At 47.1% G+C, this 18,516-nt stretch overlaps 1 protein-coding gene across 1 annotated transcript in view; it reads left to right on the top strand.

The window, feature by feature from the left end:
- The first annotated feature begins 328 nt into the window (after positions 1–328).
- Positions 329–18,516, top strand: part of LOC119373518 (potassium channel subfamily K member 1) — a 186,271-nt gene continuing 168,083 nt past the window's right edge. Inside the window, exon 1 of the mRNA XM_037643572.2 lies at positions 329–952. Coding sequence (XP_037499500.1) covers positions 778–952 — 175 coding nt within the window. The 5' untranslated portion in view covers positions 329–777. The remainder of the gene's footprint in view (positions 953–18,516) is intronic.

Genomic DNA, 18,516 nt, shown 5'->3' on the forward strand with positions numbered 1-18,516 from the left:
CGTTCTTTTCTCATTTCGACGCCCGCTTGCAGCCGAACACGGAACATAGAGAGAGAAGCGTTCGTATCGGCCATTTTGTGTACCGTTAGCGCGTAAGTTTGAGCCTCCTTTTTTGTGCAACCTAGGTGCGTACCCGATTGTGGAAAATGCCGAAAAAGTGCAAACGGGTTTACGTTGACATGCCGACAACGAGGATGCTTTAGGCCTTGACTTTGGGTGCGGTTACGGGTGCAGAGCGTGCGAACGGCGACGCTACTCTAGCAAGCACCGTGATTTCGCCGAGCGCGTCGCCGTCGCCGAGCCAACAGCGTTGCCGCCGCGCCGCAGACTGCAGACGTCGAGCGCTGCAGGACAGGGGCCCTTTGGCGGGCGCGCTTTCGTCCTGTTGTGCGCGTGCTTCTTGTCCACATTCATTCAGGTGTATTCGGCGCTAGCGTAGTACCAAGAATCGGCGGCGGTGCGACGGGAAGAGGGAGGGTGGACGGGAGAAAAAAGAAAGACTCAGGGCGCAATGCCCTCGGGTTTACCTCGGCGTCGGCGTCTCACGGTGGGGCTGGAACTGTGGTGTTGCGAAGCGTTTTTGAAAACGCCGGCTCAGGGTCGTCGTCGTCTCGGTCACCGTGCAGTGATCCTGTGAGCGCCAAACCGTCCAACTCCTTGGAGCACCGTACCGCGGTTTGAACAGCGACTGCTGGTGTGTGTGTTGTTGCCGGGTGCGGGAGAGAGTGCTGTTGTGACTCTGTTGGTGACTCTACCCCCGCAGCAGCTGTGCAAAAAATGCGGCTGGCACGGAGCAACGTGCGACTGCTCGTACTCATAGCGTTCTACTTCCTCTTCATCGTGATTGGTGCGTCCATTTTTTCGACGATCGAGGCACCGCACGAGAACTCGGTCATCCGCAAGTTGAGAGCCAAGCGCGCCGCTTTTCTCGAGGAGCACCCGTGCGTCAAAGGTACGTACGTACTGCATCGTGCCTGTTTTTACTTCTCGAATCTCGCGCAGCGCGTTTTTCCCACGCTTTGATTTGACCCCTAACAACTACGGGCACCGAGCTACATGTAATGGTACGAAACCACTTGTTGTTGGTGGGTTGAGGTGTTCAAACACCCCCGAATATTTTTCAACTTTGCATGTGCATATATAAACGCACATATACAAACCCACGCACGGACATACATAAAGAACTCGCACCCGAAAAAAATTTCTGGTCACGCTACTGTACAAAACGTAGCAGTTTGGCCACGCGAAATGACAGCTCCATGGCCATAAGCTCAAAGCGTTAGAAAATTCTTACTGCAACAATATTCGCTGGTGTTTCGCTTTGAGTTGCCCGATGTAGACGCTTTCACTATCCCGTATATATGCGGCGGATAAGCTCAGAGCTTCTTGTTCTTTGTGTCCACCTTCCTAATCAGTATCCATCCGTTCGTGCCATGTGCCGTACGCGGCACACGACCAATGCAAGTTCGCTAACGTGGCCCAGTTCATCACTCTCTTGGTGACATAATCGATCATGCGTGGTGAAGTAGTTTCCCTTCATAAATTTAAACCTCGCAGCAACGTTCCGATCATCATAGCGTTCGCACCGTGTGTTTAGTGCTGTGGAGTGAATGAGGAACCTGAAACAAAATTCATAGCTAGATAATATTGTCTGCAAGGAAAGGGAGGGGCGGGAGTTGTAATTTGGATCCCGATATGCCCCCCCCCCCCCCCACTCCGAAATAAAATCTTGGCTACGCCCCTGCTGTTACCTGTCACTCCCTCATGAATCCTGACTCTTTTTTGGAGGTGATTATGCTCTCTTCGGAGAGTCGTGGGAAGCGCCTCTTCGAAAGGGAGTTAACGTGTATTTTTAAAGTTTTAAATGAGGCAAGTCAGGACGGGACAAAAAGGCAATATATTCTTTTTCTTAGAGCCTACAGTCATCTGTGGATTATCGCAACAACTGCTACTGCAGACTTTGTAGGTTGTCTAGTGACACGCACAATTTTGCAGAAAACCAGATCGTCTACATCGCTAGTAGCAAATTGAGACGTCTGTGAAGACTTTACTGAGCAGCACGCATCCTCAGCAAACGGCTATGTGACGTAGCAGCCATTAAGATTGCTTCATATTAACGACTGCACGGTATGCTACGAAGGAGTCTTCTTTCTTTCTTTTTTCTTCCTTACTTAGCATCATCTAGATGCGAACAGTTTCATTTCCGTATACGTGGAGAAAGTATCCTAACCGCCTCGTCATCATTCTCGTCGTAAGAGCCGCATTTATTTATTTATTTATTTATTTATTTATTTATTTATTTATTTATTTATTTATTTATTTATTTATTTATTTATTTATTCCTCAATCGCCAATGCGTTGTAGAGGGGAAGGGGTTACAGTACATGAACAAAAATTATACATGCAGTAATATAAAAATAACACCAGGAAATTTGGAATAATATTTAAACAGAGTGACACAAAGGATAAAACAGAAAATAAAAGTAATGAAGTAATAACAGTAATTTGTCTAAAGGTGAAGACAAAGTTAAAGATCGAAGTGTAAAATCGCGTGTCAGGCTGAGACGTCGACCCTACATCCTTAATATTGTATCTAAACTCGCGATGTTCAAACCGCGTTTCACGGTTACTTTTTGTTGGAGGCGACGAACTGTGAAATCTACGTCAGGATAGCGTTAGCTGTCGCAAAAGTTGCTGGCGAAAGTTCGCGAAATTTGACGGCTTATAAGACTACGACACAGTTACGCACGCATCCCCAACTCGTATCGAATCCGCATTCATCGCTTCCGCGTCAATTTCGATGGAGAAAAACTTAAGGTACTCGTAATGTGAAAAAAGGTCAATCGATGACACGCGGATTTTAGTAACTTAGTAGAGCTTCAACTTTCCTCTGGACAGTCAGGCCTTCAATTATGCAAAATTGAGCTGCGCACTTCTCGTTCAATCTGCTCAGACAGATGTTTTCTATCGAACACTTGCTGTGCCGCTGCCCTCGTTTCGACTCGGAGAGACAGGTACTGTCCAACGCACTGCGGCGACTGGATGATCGGCCATTTTCCGTGCAGGTGCTACTACAGCACCGTCCACATCTCTCGACGGCCCACGAGGCAGTGAAAGCACTCTTGTGTTTTTTTTTTTTTTTTAGAACGACGGGCTTGTGCGAACGCCTCTGACTTGTGGTGCAATCCCGCACGCTGCAGTGAATGCGCTGCATCTCTTCTCGCTCTCTCTCTTTTTTCTCTTCTCTCCCCTCTATTTCTCGTCTTTCCATCACCCTTCCCTGATCCCCCAGAGTAGGGTAGCCAACCGGAAGTGTTTCTGGTTAATCTCCCTGCCTTCTCCTTTTCTGTTTTTCTTCCTTCCTGCTCAGACAGAGCGTATAATAGAGAGTTCTAGTGGCGGGGCCCCAAAGTGGCTTGCGTACGTAAGCCCCTGCGTTCCTTTGTACCTCCACGGGTGCGTCTGGGAGTACAAAGGAACGTGCGCACGCAAGCGGCTTGGGGTCCCCGGCACTGAAACTCTCTAATACGGAAACCGAACGTGAACGCAACAGCTTGTTCTGTCAGGCGCAACAACTGTATGACGTCGCCGCACCTGTTGACTCTAGCGGGCTGATTGCGATCATGTTTGTTGCTTTTTATTTCGGATATCACGACGCGACTAGCGTTGTATTTCACTACATTCAAGCAAAAAAAAAGAAAGAAAAAGAAAAAACGTTGCCTTTTGCTCTACTTGATAAGTCGTGACTTGCTCATATATCAGGCCACTTAAGGGCATAAGCGAACTTCGTTTTGGAGACCACTATAGACTCTCTTCGGAGAGTCGTGACAGGGGCGACTCTCCAAATGACAGTTTACGTACGTGTATCTCTAAAGAGAGTTATATATGCGACAGGTCAGGGCTCGCCAAAAAGCGTAACAGGTGCTTTTTCTTCCCTTAGACTATAGTCGCTGCATCAGTGAATTGCCGCTTGAATAGGACTGCGGAGATGTCGTCTTTCCCTCACTTCAACATCTCTTTCTGAATTGTCGCTTCTACTAAATCTCGAAACGCTGAAGAAAAAAAGGCCATTTAATGATACGTCCCCGAATGTCGCGCGATATGTTTACGGCAATTACGTTTCTCGGAATTCTCTCCGTCTGTCATGAAAAAAAAAAGCTTTCGGAAAACGCGTTGGAAAACAGCAACAAGGATAAATCATTGAGATGTTGAGTGTTGTGTCTTTCTTCCGTCGTACTTGTTCTATGCGCCGGGTAACATTGAATAAAAAATGAGAAACGGAAAGAACCGTTTGATCGCATGGAAGCCGGGCAAACATTCATCCGATTCCTCGTTACATAGGTCCAATTGTCTTTCTGTGCCAAAGCCCTAGGCGGCTGACGAAACGCGATTCAGATTTTTTTACTTTGTGACTCTCGATACTGCAGGCGGCGAATGAGCTTTTTAATATTTGCTTAGGGGGAACTGCATTTCCCCGAGCCGGACTTCAAATTTCGTTCAAGTGCTTTAGCAAACGATGAATTTTTTGTTAGGCATTTGCTGAAGCAAATGCAGCACAGTTGTATGTGTTTAAACGGGGAATAAAATGAAAAATGCAGTCAGTGTGGACAGCTGACTATTGCTTCAAGTACTGCAATCTAACAAACCCCCTTTTTTGTGATGCGCGCGTCATGAAAATTATATAGCTTCGTATTTTTCGCATGAATAGTCTATATATTCTGAAAACTTTTGGGGCAAGTTGTTGCGACTTCATTCATATTGGTGGTGGTGGTGGTGGTGGTGGTGGTGATGTTGCCACAGGCGGGGTAACAGACCTGGCCGGCAATCGCTCCGCCTGAGCGACTCTTTCCATGTAGTATGTCCCACCATACATCACTTCATAGGCGTGCGCAGGGTTCCTCGTCAAGGGGGTTGGGGGGGGGAGAGGGGGGGCGAAGGTTCATCGCAGCGTCCCCCCTGCCTACTAAGTCAATGTATGGGGCAGACTTTTCGCCGCCCCCCCCCCCCTCTTAGGTAACTAAGGGAGGCGGCGCCACTGCAGCCCCCCCTCCCCCCTGTGCACACACCTATGCATCACTTAAACCTGTCCCTCGTAGAAAACGTATAAGTATAGTCGCCACTTCCTTGCGAATCATCCGCGCACCTTCCGGAAACACAATGTCTTCGCAGCATCCGAGGGGAAACCTTATTTTCTTCATATTGTCCAATAGTCTCTCTACCTTTAATGAAGTTGATTCGCATGTGCTTCACCTTTTATTCACCCTTGATTCTCTTTAATTCCCATTTGATTCACTTTATGCAGTCATTTGAGCTTCTAATCGCTTGGCATACCGCTACTACATCAAGTAACCTCCCTCCCCCCCTCCCCGCAGTTTTCTGTATTTCATCCGGTTGCACTTACTCCGGGCCTTCATCAGGACAGAGCAGGCCCGTAGCCAATGGGGGGGGGGGGGGGGGGGCTAAGCCCCCCCCCGGTGAAGTATGTGTTTTTACCAAAAAGAAATAATAAAAATATGTGTTTTTCTAAAAAGTCATGGTTTTCGACAAGTGCCCCCCCCCCCCCCCCCGAAAAAAATTGCTGGCTACGGGCCTGGGACAGACGCTGATCGTGAGCGTCTGTCCTGTCATTTCCTGTCATTTCCTTTCGGTTCCTGCTGTTTTTCCGCTCATACATTTACAATACGTTGCACCAACTGGCCCATCATCATCATCATCATCATCATCATCATCATGTCTAACCGCGCCCACTGCAGGGCAAAGGCCTCTCCCATGTTCCGCCAAACAAATCGGTCCTGTGCTCGCTGCGGCCACGTTATACCTGCAAACTTCTTAATCCCATCGGCACACCTAACTTTCTGTCTCCCCCTCACGCGTTTGCATTCTCTTGGAATACAGTCAGTTACATTTATTGACCAGCGGTTATCTTGCCTACGTGCTACATGCCCTGCCCATGTCCATTTCTTCTTGATTTCGACTAAGATGGCCTTAACACCCACTCTGCTCTCTTCTTGTCCCTTAAGGTTGTACCTAAAGGTGGCCCAGCACACCATCACCTTAAACACACGTATTGACTCACAGGAAAAATACACGGAACGCTAGCCACATACAGCCTCATTGTAAAAACTGGCTGTACCGGTGGGAAGCCGGCAACCGTATGTACGCGTTATTGTGAACACTATACGTTTCAAATCACTCCACGAGGCTTCTTTTCTCTTTTTTTTTTCTTTCTTTTTCTTGGGGAAGGGAGGCTGGGAAGGAGGGGGGTTGGCTTTCAAGATCGACACAGCCGGATTGAAACGCTTATCCCTAGCGACGTGCGACTGCTTCGGCGTTGTGTGTACGTGCGCAGCGTGCGAATTCGTCGCGTTTACTGAAGGCGAACAAAACGCGCCGACGCGTCAAAGCGAATATGGAAAGGCTGACATTTTGGTCTATACTTGGTCGCTACCGCCTTTGTATGATAGCATAGCGACTACGCGTGTTCCATATAGGTATAGAACATGTTGTTGGTTTAGAGAGCAAGGGTTCTTCTTGAAACGGTGGTCAAAAAAGAAATTGCTGAGCTCGTTGTCGGCAAAAGCCGGCCGGAAGTGAGTTTTGATAGCATCAATAATAATAATAATAATAATAATAATAATAATAATAATAATAATAATAATAATAATAATAATAATAATAATAATATCTGGGGTTTTGCGTTCCAAAACCACAATATGGTTAAGAGGTACGCCGTAGTGGAGGGCTCCGGCTATTTCGACCATCTGGTGTTCTTTAACGTGCACTAACATCGCACTCTACACGTGCCTCTAGCATTTCGCTTCCATCGAAATGCGACGGTCGCGGCCGGAATCTAACCCGCGACCTTCAGGTGACCATCATGTGAAGCAGCGCACGGAGACAAGACATAAAAGGAAGAAACAATTCGACAGCACCACCGCCCGCTGCCTGAATACTGAATCAGGTTAGCAGCCGAGCACCGTAACCAGGCCCGTAGCCAGGAATTTTTTTATGGAGGGGAGGGGGGGGGGCACTTGCTGAAAACCTTGACTGTTTGAGAAAAATACCTATTTTCATTAGTTATTTTTGGTAAAAACACGTACTTCACCAAAATATCGTGGGGGGGGGGGGGAAGCGAGCCCCCCTCCCCCCCACCCCGGCTACGGGCCTGACCGTAACCACTGTACCACCGCGGCGGACTTTTGAGAGCATTCAATAAATGACTTGATAGCGGCGCCGTTTTCGGGCACGACACTACAGCGGACGTCACAGTGCTCGTCATCAGCACCGTCGCCTTGTATTCTACGTCATTTTGTCCGCACTCTTATCTTGCGAGTTCCCTTGAAATTTCGCCGACTTCTTTTGGCTTCGATGTGGTAATGTCGTTGTGCCAGCATTGCCTGTTCTTCTACACGGTGACCCACATAATCTTAACGCATAACTGCATAAATAACGGATACGTACACAACCTGTTGAAGAGAGAAGGGGGTCTGTGGCCGGCATCTGCTCTATTACGCAAATAAAAAAATACGGAGACGACAGACAGGCAATAGAACGAGTGCGACAAGCGACTTGATCTTCTGAAGGCAGGACAAAACGTATGTACAGCGTGTTCCAGCCATTGAGCACCAAAATTTTGAAGAAGAAAAATTGTGTTACGTGAGAGGCAAATAGGTAAAACGAAATGCAGGGAGGTTAACCGGGCACAAGTGACCGGTTTGCTACCCTGCACAGGGGTGGGCAAATAGGGGTCGCAAAGAGGACAGTGAGGGAGAGAGAGAGATAGAATAAAAAGGAAAATGAAACAAAATCTCACAGTGACGTTTACGCATCTGCTTAAGACGACTCGAAGGCGAAAGCCATTCGGCGAGGCTGCTTTAGCGGCAAGTGTGCCATTTTGTGCTCCGTATCCCATGGCAGCAAGAAATTACGGGGGTGGGGGTACGTGCCTGGTGTGCCACCCCCTGTATACGCCACTGCTAGTCACGCGAACGCCGCAAAGACGAAGTGAACGCGCAGCTAGCGAGTCTCGAGCCCCACTTGAGAGTTCTTGCGGTATATTTTGTACCGTCTTGGTGATCACGCCGGAATTTTCGTCTGATGATGCATATAATACTTTCGCCTTATTCAGGTGGTGGTGGTGGTGGTAAACTTGTGGTGGTAAAGGAGGAGGCCCTAGTCCGGGACCCCTGTGGCTTCTGCTGTAGCACGCGCTCGGGCCACTAGGGCACGCTGGCCCTCTAGTGTCGAGCAACCGAGCAGGGCAGCCTCCCAGCTCTCGAGTAGGGGGGGAAAGGGGAGGGAAGTGGCGGGACCGCCGGGTTTTAGGGGCATGCCGACACCATGTGGAAAGGATCCGCGAACAGATGGTCACAGTGTGGGCACTCCCCAGAGAATGCCGGATTGAAATGTTTGAGTATCGCCGGGCACAATACTGTATTAGTGTAGAGACGGAGGAGCCAGCGCTTGTCCTTCTTGGGCAGGCCCGATGCCGGGGGTGGGAAGCGGAAGCAGAGGCCCATGCACCAATATGTCAATACAGCCAATGCTGTCGTATAAGAAATGTTCAGCGAATCCAGAATCCTTTCAGTGCGGCGTCACACGTGACCTCATGTACAGCATTGGGACAAAAAAGATCGTATAACACCTCACGCAACCTCATGACAAAAGAGTATCACGAACGTTATCCTACGTAGTTTACAACATATATAATGAGGTGCCCGAATAGGAGAGCTTTCTCGTCAAGTCATGGACGAATACTTGAAATGACGATTCCCTCGAAGTTTCCGATAGAAACATGCGCCGTAAATCCTGCAAATAACCTAACCTATCAGAACCGATCTGAGCCGTACCTATAACCTATGTGATCAGTTTGATTCACGAATAAGTTTTGATTTTTCTTGTTTTTCTTGCGAGCGATGTTGGCCTGGAAATATTATTCGTCTGTGGTGATACGATTGAAGTAAAATTTGTGAGCTTTCTTTATAGCTGTTCGAAGTGCAAAACACGCGTCTCGTATACGTACACTATCTAAAACCAAGCTACATATGGCCGAAGATTTGGTTGAAGTTCGCCGTTGACGCTAATGTCATTGATTGGATTGCTCCCGCCAAGCACAAGCGCGCCCTCTCGTAGCCGGCGTGGTGTACGCCTGATGGGCAATTACAGTTCGTTCTCCGCACCGAGCGCGCACGTGCGAACGACGTTTCTGAAAATAATTAGGGCTAGCCTCATTTATGATCCCGAGCTGCTAGAGAGAACGCTCTGCGGGAATGAGTTAATCACCCCTGAAATGTTCTTTCCCCCTATCTTAATTTCCTGGTCTTTCCCGGGAGGAAGATACAGTGTTGTGCCGTCTGCGTCTGGGTGTCGCATTCACCAACGCCTACTCATTTAAGATCGAGATGGCCGACAGCGCCGAGTGCAACGACTGTGCCTTCGATGAAACTATTGAGCACCTCTTGTGTTTATTTATTTATTTTCATACTCTCAGGGCCCGAGGGCATTGCAGAGAGGAGTGGTCTGACAACGCTACATCAATAACTGCAATCTTGAAGGCGGCAGATTCTTCGATTGCAGCAATGGAGGCAGGAACGTGGTTCCAGTCACTGTTTGTTTGCGGCCAAAAAGAAGCATGGCAAGTTTTAGTGCGGCATATGAGAACTTTAAGGTGATGGTCGAACCGTGTTACTGTCTGACTTACGCAAACGAGAGGCTTCACCTCCGTACTGCTCTAAATCAACTGGACGCAAGCGCTTTCACTGTCGAGAAGATATTGGGACCATGGGACAGCCCATGACAGTTCCGAAAGGCAACGAAAGCGCTGTTGCGTTTTCTTAAGGACACCGAACTGACTCACCGTCTGTGATGTCAAACGCGGAACTGTGACGTCGGTTGAAACAGTGACTTTCCTCTCCTCCTCTCTAACGTACCTTCCCCAGTGCAGGGTAGCCTAGCGAGCTCAGCCCTTGTTAACCTCCCTGCCTTTCTTTTATTCTTACTCTTTCCGAAATAGCAGGCAGGCGTTGTGCCCGTCTAGGTGGCAGTTGTCCCCTCGCTCCCTCCCTATTTCTTCCGTGTCCTTATGCGTTTGCGTATGCATATCAAACTATTATTTATTTGCACCGCACAGGGCGTACCACTAATCCCTGCTGTGATAACTGTGGCAGCATAGAAACAGTGGAGTACATATTACTTGGTAACCTCGCTTACCGCGACGAGTAGACAAATGAACACGATTTGCCACGATCACTTAACGTTACGCAGCGTATTAGGTCCAGTGCCTGGCCCTTCAAAAGAGCGACGGGTTTTAGGGTCACTACTTAATTGCCTGTCAGAAACGGGCCAAATTTGAAAGCTTTAATGATTTACTATTTCACACAGAAAAGCCTAAACTTACCTGGCATCCTAGTTGTAAATATTAGTATCGGGTTCACTTGCGCATTTCATATTTGTTTATATTCTTTCTTTGTATTATTATTTTCTCTTCCGTTCTGCACTCTTTTAATCCCATTCCACATCCCTATACAGAGCAGCATGCAGCGGTTGTATACACGACGGCAAAAATCTGTTTTTCCATTAAAGAGCCTCTCTCTCTCACACACACGAGTATATTAACAATAACAGCGCCGCTTTTGTGCGTGGCGTTCACTCGTTTCATGACCAGCTGTCTTGGGCAGCTCTTTGTCAGAGCTATATAGTTAAGTCGTTAAAACCTTTATAGAAGACAATGCTAAAGCGCCTTCAGTTTTTCACGCAGGCAAGTAATTCTGCCGTAGTCATTTACCCGTAAACAACAGCAATATATATATATATATATATATATATATATATATATATATATATATATATATATATATATATATATATATATATATATATATATATATATATATATATATATATATATATTATTTCGAGAGCACGGCATCTACAAAAGAAATAGAAGAGTTATGTTTCGCCGCTCATAATTTATTCTTCCTAAAAGCTTCGCAAACACTATCTCCAGCTACCATTATGCTGCCCCATAAAATTATGGTTCACTGTTTCGAATGCAGCCAAACAAGGCTCTTTCACTCCATGTAAAGAGAACGCTGAATTACTTATAATTGCCAATTATTCATTCTAGTCTCCGTTCATGTTTATTTGGTGGCCCGTAAAATATTGGTTGCTAGCGGAGTAGAAAAGGGAAGTTCAATTTTTGGATGGTATATGAAATAATTATAAATTAATTAGGTGTGGAAGCTGTTAAGGAAAGGATATATCTTACTACTTAGTTGGCACCATATAACGTACGTAGAATTATATGAAATCGGCTATCAAGGTTTTCTAAGATGAGGTTAATGGCCGCTGTACATTGTAGTACAACTACAGCGTGCACAAAGCGTTTAGGGGCCACCAGGGCATCCACTGCAGGGATTGTGTCGGGAGGTTTTCGTTTTTTTATACAGCTTTTTTTTTTGTTATGCTAATGCTTTGTACGCCGCCTTCTACAGTCATACTTATGCGTGGCAGGTAGGCACAATCCTTCTGACGCTGTAGAGCCATTTCGCGCTCCGTCATACGCCAGCATCCTACAGCCACGACCGCTCGATCTCCCCCCGGCATAGAGTTTCCTAATAATACACTAGAGGGAACTCTGGCGCTAGTGTCTATGGGAGTTTCAACGCATGACGCTTCAGCCAGCATGGGAATGATGGGTAGTACACGGATTTGTCTAAGCTTCATTTTTTTCAGCTCCGTTTGACTCCGCATCGCCTGCATCCGCTTTGTCGCAAGGCGAAGTTCAGAAAAAGTCAGCAGTTCCACTTCGCCACTTTCACCTTTTTTAGGCTCACCACTTCAAATCTGGTCACGAAGTTCACAACGGTCCATTCTTTTATCCGAAACGAACGCCAAATCACAGCAATAAACAAAGCCGCAAGTGCGCTCGAAGCCGCAAGTACGAAGATTAAGCAAATCCGTGCACTACCCATCATTCCCAGAGTGGCTGAACGAGTGCAGCGCCAGAGTTTCCTCTGGGTAAATGTAGGAAACTCTAAGCCCTCCGGGACATCGAGCGGCCGTGCTACAGCATAAACCTGTTGCAGCCTTGAAGTACACAAGTACGCTTGTCGAAACGTCGGCTCCAGCGACTCCCCGTGTTGACGAATTTTTCATCTTTTCAAGCGTCCTTCTTTCCCGAACTTCTGCCTTTTTTAGCATACACCATGTGCCACCATATCCAGCTCCATAATCCACTGTAATGACGGATGGTGGAATCCGCCATTCTTTATGGTACACATATCTTCAATAGGGTTATAGCGGAAAACAAAGATAAAAGAACTATAGGGAGAGGGGGTGTTGAGTCGATCTGGGGGAAATGCGTACTTTGAACGGCCGGGCATGGTCGCACGCGCCGTATCTTGACAAGGGTTAGCAGACGGCTCATACGTCTGTACTCGCTGTGTTCTCAACGCTCAGCCTACGTTGAAGCGATAGACGGCGCGAAGGTCGCTTCGTTCGCTGCAGCGGCCGCCTTTCCTCACACCAGCGCTTCGTTGAGTCACGACAAACCGGAGAGTGAAGGAGTTAGCTGCAAGCTTTACCACTTATAGCATTCACATTTGTTGCTGTCGCATTCACTGTTCCGTCTTTGCGGCGAAACTGTGACTTTTTAAGGCGAAACAACGCCTTAGATGCCTCATCAAACGGGAAAATTGTCCGTCGGCGTCAACACGAGTGATGCGAAAAAATCACCATCACGTAAAGACCATATGACGTCGCCATGGCGTCACAGAGCGTAAGAATCTGTGACGTCACCATGACGTCACATAATGTAACGTCACATGATGGCGTCATCACATCACATCGTCGCTTGGTAATACGTGGGCCGATCTTCACGGGGACAGCGCAAAAAACCAGGTGAGATGCAGGAAGCTAGCAATGCCTCAGAAAACTTTCAAAGGTTAGCGGGAGAGAATCGATACATCGACGGAGAATAAAAAAGAAGAACGTTTTCGCCTTCTAGTCGTCTTAGGCGAATGATAATAATATCTGGGTTTTAACGTCCCAAAACCACGATATGATTATGAGGGACGCCGTAGTGAAGGACTCCGGAAATTTCGACCACCTGGGGTTCTGGTGAAGGTAAAAAAACCCGAGGCACGGCGCTGACCAAAGTGAATTTAAAACACACAGAAAAAGTTTATGCGCGCTGCCTGCGTGACGTATTCAAGCGTACATAAGGCGAGCTGCTTGACGCATGTTTTTCATTTCACTTGTGAACAACGTGTGAGAGCCGAAACGTCTTTTTCTGTGTGTTTTAATTTTAACTTTGGGCGGCGCCGTGCCTCGGGGTTTTTTGCCTTCACCATGTATCATCCCGACCAGACGGGCTTCCGTCAAACATTAAACTTCACCTGGGGTTCCTTAACGTGCGCCTAGATCTGAGCACACGGGCCTCAAGCATTTTCGCCCCCATTGAAATTGCGGCCGCCACGGCTGGGATTCGATCCCGCAACCTTCGGGTGAGCAGCCGAGCACCATAGGCGAATGCATAAACAGCACTGCGAGTTTCTTTTTTTTTGTATTTCAGCCGTTGTAAAGCCGTACGGGTTTCCCGAAATTTCGAACTTTACTATATGGAGTTTTCCAGAGATAAATGTAGTCCGTCCTTACTGATAGCAAAAGATAAGTACGCCGACATGACGCTATCAAAATAACCATCTCCGCTACTGCAGACGCGGTACCTTCAAGGCAGCGTTCACACCCTTGGTTCGATTTTTGTGATTTATTAAGCATAGCAAAAAACCATGGCTCTCTCGGTACTGCATAACGATGATTACCAAAGAATAACAATTTATTTTTCTCTTAAACTTTAGCCAAGAGCTGAAATGATCAAAGCCAGAGTGAAAAATGGCGTTATGCGAGAATTTGATTACCACAAGCTCCTTTTTCTAAGTTTGCTCGGCCCAAAACAGCACTTTTGAGGCACCGTGCTAACGATGTACAATTCGAGTACGTGAGCAAAATTCAAGGGACAGCCTAATGCAATTAGTCGATTGCTGGGAAGTAGAACAGACTTCAGTATGAGTCGATATCGAGACTTCTTTTTCACATATATGTAGTTAGGGGTTGTTTAAAATGCCTTGCTTGGTGCAGAATACTGGTTCTGGTATAAAATAATTTGTAAGGCAGCATTCTCAGACCTGTTAAGCACGTTCCCACTACAAACGAAAAAAAAAATAATATAAAAAGATGATTTTAGAGTAGGCTCGGTGTAATCAGATGACTGAAACCAGGCTGTAATTTTCTCTTTCGAAACAGTTAGCTGTACGTACTATGTTCCTTATTTTGTTGTACTACTTATTGTTACCATGGGATGGGAAACGCAGTCGAGGAAGGCAGAGAGTGAGCTGGAGTGACGAAGTTACGTTCGCAGGGATGAAATGGAATTAGCTCGCAATGGATAGGGTAAACTGGAGGTCATTGGGATCTTCGTCCTACACTGGACTAAAGTAGGCTGACGGTGATGATGATGACATGTGACAAGCGAAACCAATTTTAGGAAAATACCTAAAGTAGTATAATGCGTCTGGAAATTCACGCTATTGGAGCTAAGAATCGATCGCGAAGGAAAACTGCGAAGGCAGTTTCTTTCTTTGCGTCTATTTAAGGCGGGTCTTGCGTAGTTTCAATGAAACTCGTATTACGGAGTTGACGGAACCGAATATATATTTTCCGAATGCGATAATTTTAATGAATTGAAAACAAAAAGAAACACTCGTGTGAATAATAATAACGTAAAAAGATATTGAAAGCAAAACGGAATGTAGCATTTATTTTCTGATGTCGCACTTCGTAAACCGCTAAATCTATAACTTTTTTTTTAAATTATTATTCTTTAACCCTGATTGGCGCGGAAGGCCTTCCTAACGGGTCTCGGCCGTCGACTACCTGAACTGAATCTTGTGGCGAAAAATTTTGCCACAATAGGCGACACTTTGAGTTCACTAGGTTGCCTTTAGATTGTGAATGCTTCATTGTATATTGCAGTCCAAATCACTTCTTTTTAAAGAACTAATGAAATCGACAGACAATAAAGCCAACGGAAGCATAGCGGACGTTATTTGCGTTTTCTTAACTGTACTGTAATGATTCTCACTGAAGTTGAAAGGAATTAAAGTGGTCGAAAAATCACCCTTTCCGTCGGTGGAATCCGAACCCACAACCTTGGAATCCGATGCCCTACCATTTGAGCTACGACGGAGGGCGCCCCCTGGTCTGCTTCTTTTAGGGTATTTATGTGTGCTTGAAACCCGGGAGTGTTACCCAGCGCCACTCGTAGCCCAGGCAGCGAATGTGGAACAATCTTGTTTTGCCAAGGGGCGTAACGGGGCCACGGGATCTTTCAAGGCAGGTTTTCTTTCAAGCTCGATTGCAATGAGCTGAGGGCTGCACTATGCGCTAACTAACCTAGGCAGGAAAGCACTGTTCTTTCCTTATTTTTCTTTCCTTACGTACTTTTTGTGTCGCTCTAGCTAAGTGCTTCCTGGATCGCGCTAACTAACCTCGACCGAGCGCTGTTTTAGTTTCCGAAGCGCGAGAACCTGCGTTCGCCGCGTTTCTCGCGTTGCTTGTCTCAACAGAGCTTCACGCGCTTTTGTCAGACGAAAAAACGTGCCACGCTGTGACAGCTGAAGGCAGTTTCGCCTCAACTTTTTCTATAGCTGAGTGTTGCCGCTTGTGCCGCTTTTGTGCTCTCAAATATTAGCGTTTTCTTTTCATTTATATCTGAAAAAATATTGCGAGGTAGGCTACGTCAGGGCCGGTCATCCCATCGACATGACGGTAGTATTGAAGAAACACACAAAACCGAGAAAAATTAGAACGAATAAAATGATAAGAGAGAAAAATAATGGGAAGCGCTATGTAAGTACATATCTGGCGTATAAGGAATGGACAGAGTCCGATACATACAGGGTGGTCACATACATAGGCGTGCGCAGGGTTTCCCATCAGGGGGGGGGGCAAAGGTTCATCGCAACGCCCCCCCCCCTCACCCTACTCGGTCAATGTATGGGGAAGATTTTGCGCCTCCCCTCTTTGGTGACTAGAAGGGTCAATGTACGGGGCAGATTTTGCGCCCCCCCCCCTCTCAGGTGATTAGGAGGGGCGCCCCCCCTGCCCCCCTGCCCCCTCCCCCCCCCCCTCCCGCCCTGTGCGCACGCCTATGGTCACATAGACTGCCGCGGACAGAGTCTGTACAGAGTGTGCGCGTGTGTGTGCGTTTTATACGCGTGCGTGCGCATCTGCTCGTGCGTAAAGGGATTGTTTTTTCCAATGGGTCAGACGTACTTAAAGAGAGAATGAACACAACTTAGTGGTTATCTTCATTTACAAAAAGTTCCGACCCGTAGTCCGACCTTCATCAGTGTTTAAGAGGAAAGCATACATATTAGAATAATCACCACGCGGCATCGCTTTTTCTTTCGGCGTGAAATGTTCAGGATTAACCCACTTAGCAACATCCCGCAAGTTCTGGTAAAGCGTGATGGCGTGGGCGTGTTTACCCAGAACCGCGAAGGGTCCCTTCCATTTTGTTTCTGATCCTCTCGAAAGAGCCTCTCACTGGCTAGAGCCGCGTGCTCAATGATTAAACGCCTGCTGTCGTCGCACCGTGCCGCATCTACCCGCTCGCAAATGCACGCGTCAAGCGTGAATGCGTTTCTTTCTCCTTACTTGCATTGTTTAGTTGCCCGATCGCGGAAGAGTGCCAGCGTCGCTCCTGCTCCTGACACGGCTGAAAGGCACAAACGAAAAAGTACATAGTTGCCAGTCAGTAACCACTGAGCCGAATCTGCCGCCAGCTTCACTCGATCTCATTAGTTCGGTGCAGTACCCGTCGCATTGGCCCAGTGGCTGCGGCTCTCTGCATAGAATTTTATAGGGTGTGTTGCTCAGATAGTTTGTTCATTACTTTGCGTACTATATCTGTACTATACATGTAATGAGATTACCCTGCTCGGCACCATGTTATAAACCAGCTTGGTTTCTGTTAACAAACATTTGGAAGTCGGCACCGTGTTTGTCGCGTCGTGTCTTCACTTCGTCCACGTCCTGTTAACGCCTTGCCTAGATTCCTCTCTGCATAGCGTGATATCGCATTGTTACACTTCGACGGGGGCTCGATGTAAGAACACTCGTTTACTTATTAAGGCGAAAGCGTTAGGCGCCTCGTGAAACGTGAAAATTGACTGGCGTCCTCCGTCGGCGGCGTCAACACGAGTGATGCAAAAAATTATAAGCACGTGATGACGTCACCATTACGTCACAGATTGCCAAAATTTGTGATGTCGTCGTGGCGTCACAGTGGCGTCACGTGACGTAACGCCACGTCATGACGTCATGACATGACATCGTTGCTTGAGCAAAGGTGGGCCGATCGCGGAGGCAGTGCAAAACCAGGTGAGGTGCCTCCGATCCTGGAGGCAGTGCATATTTAGGAGCAGAACGCTTTCGGAAGGTGGCCGGGCAGGATCAGTACATCGACTGAGAAAGAAAAAAAGATGGCTTTCGCCTTCCAGTCATCTTAGGTGAGTGCATAAGGGACTCTGTGAGTTTTTTTTTTAATTTCCAAGCACGTTACAAAAATCCCAGGAGGTCGAAGTGAACCCGGAGCCCTCCACAATACGGGGTGTCTCATGATTAACCAGTGCACAATTTTAGGGAGTTAAGCATCACTTATTAGTGTTGCTATTATTACTGGTAACTGTAGTACGTATTAGCGCAACACATAGGAGAAAACAAAACACGACACACACGAAGAGGCAGGTATGCACTCACCTGTCTCTTCGTTTGTGTTGTGCTTTCTCTTCTTTTATGCGCCGCGCTAATACATGCTGCAGTTAACGAACACCAACTAGCCCGAACACTAACCCTTCTGAATTTCATTATTTGTAGTATAGTAACATTCGTATTCTAGTACATTGTGTATTACTTTCAGTGCTCCAGTATTCAGACATCAGTTTGTTCCCAGACATATACTGATTGATTGATTCATGCATTCATTCAGTGATAGATCGATTGATCATTGCGCGCGGTTTGGTAACTAATTAAAGTGAAACGACTCATGTCAGCCATTCAACAATGACATCCTTCTGCCTGTTCCAGTGATGTTCACAATGTGTCCTTCTTCGCTGCGTTCCGCTTTTTTACTCGATCGGCGTCGATCGCAGAGAGCGATCTGGGAGAAACGACGGGGCAGGCCTTGCATTCTGTTTCTCTCCTTTCTGGTTGGCTCATGCGATCCACGGTTTCGCCAGCACTGCACGGATTTAGTGACACGAAGCGTAGCTCCTGTGAACTAAAATCAAGTGCGGCGAGAGAACGGCAACGAGAGAACCGCTAGCTTGGGGAAAAGCTGGGGAAAAGCTTTTAACCCGCAGGTCGCCGGATTCATCCTAAATTGCTTTGACCTCGTTTCGTTTTCTTCTTCTTTTCTTATTCTAACGGTTGCGCAGGGATTTGCTTTTAGTC

This window comes from Rhipicephalus sanguineus, chromosome 11 (assembly GCF_013339695.2).
Source record: "Rhipicephalus sanguineus isolate Rsan-2018 chromosome 11, BIME_Rsan_1.4, whole genome shotgun sequence".
NCBI classification, from domain to species: Eukaryota; Metazoa; Arthropoda; class Arachnida; order Ixodida; family Ixodidae; genus Rhipicephalus; species Rhipicephalus sanguineus.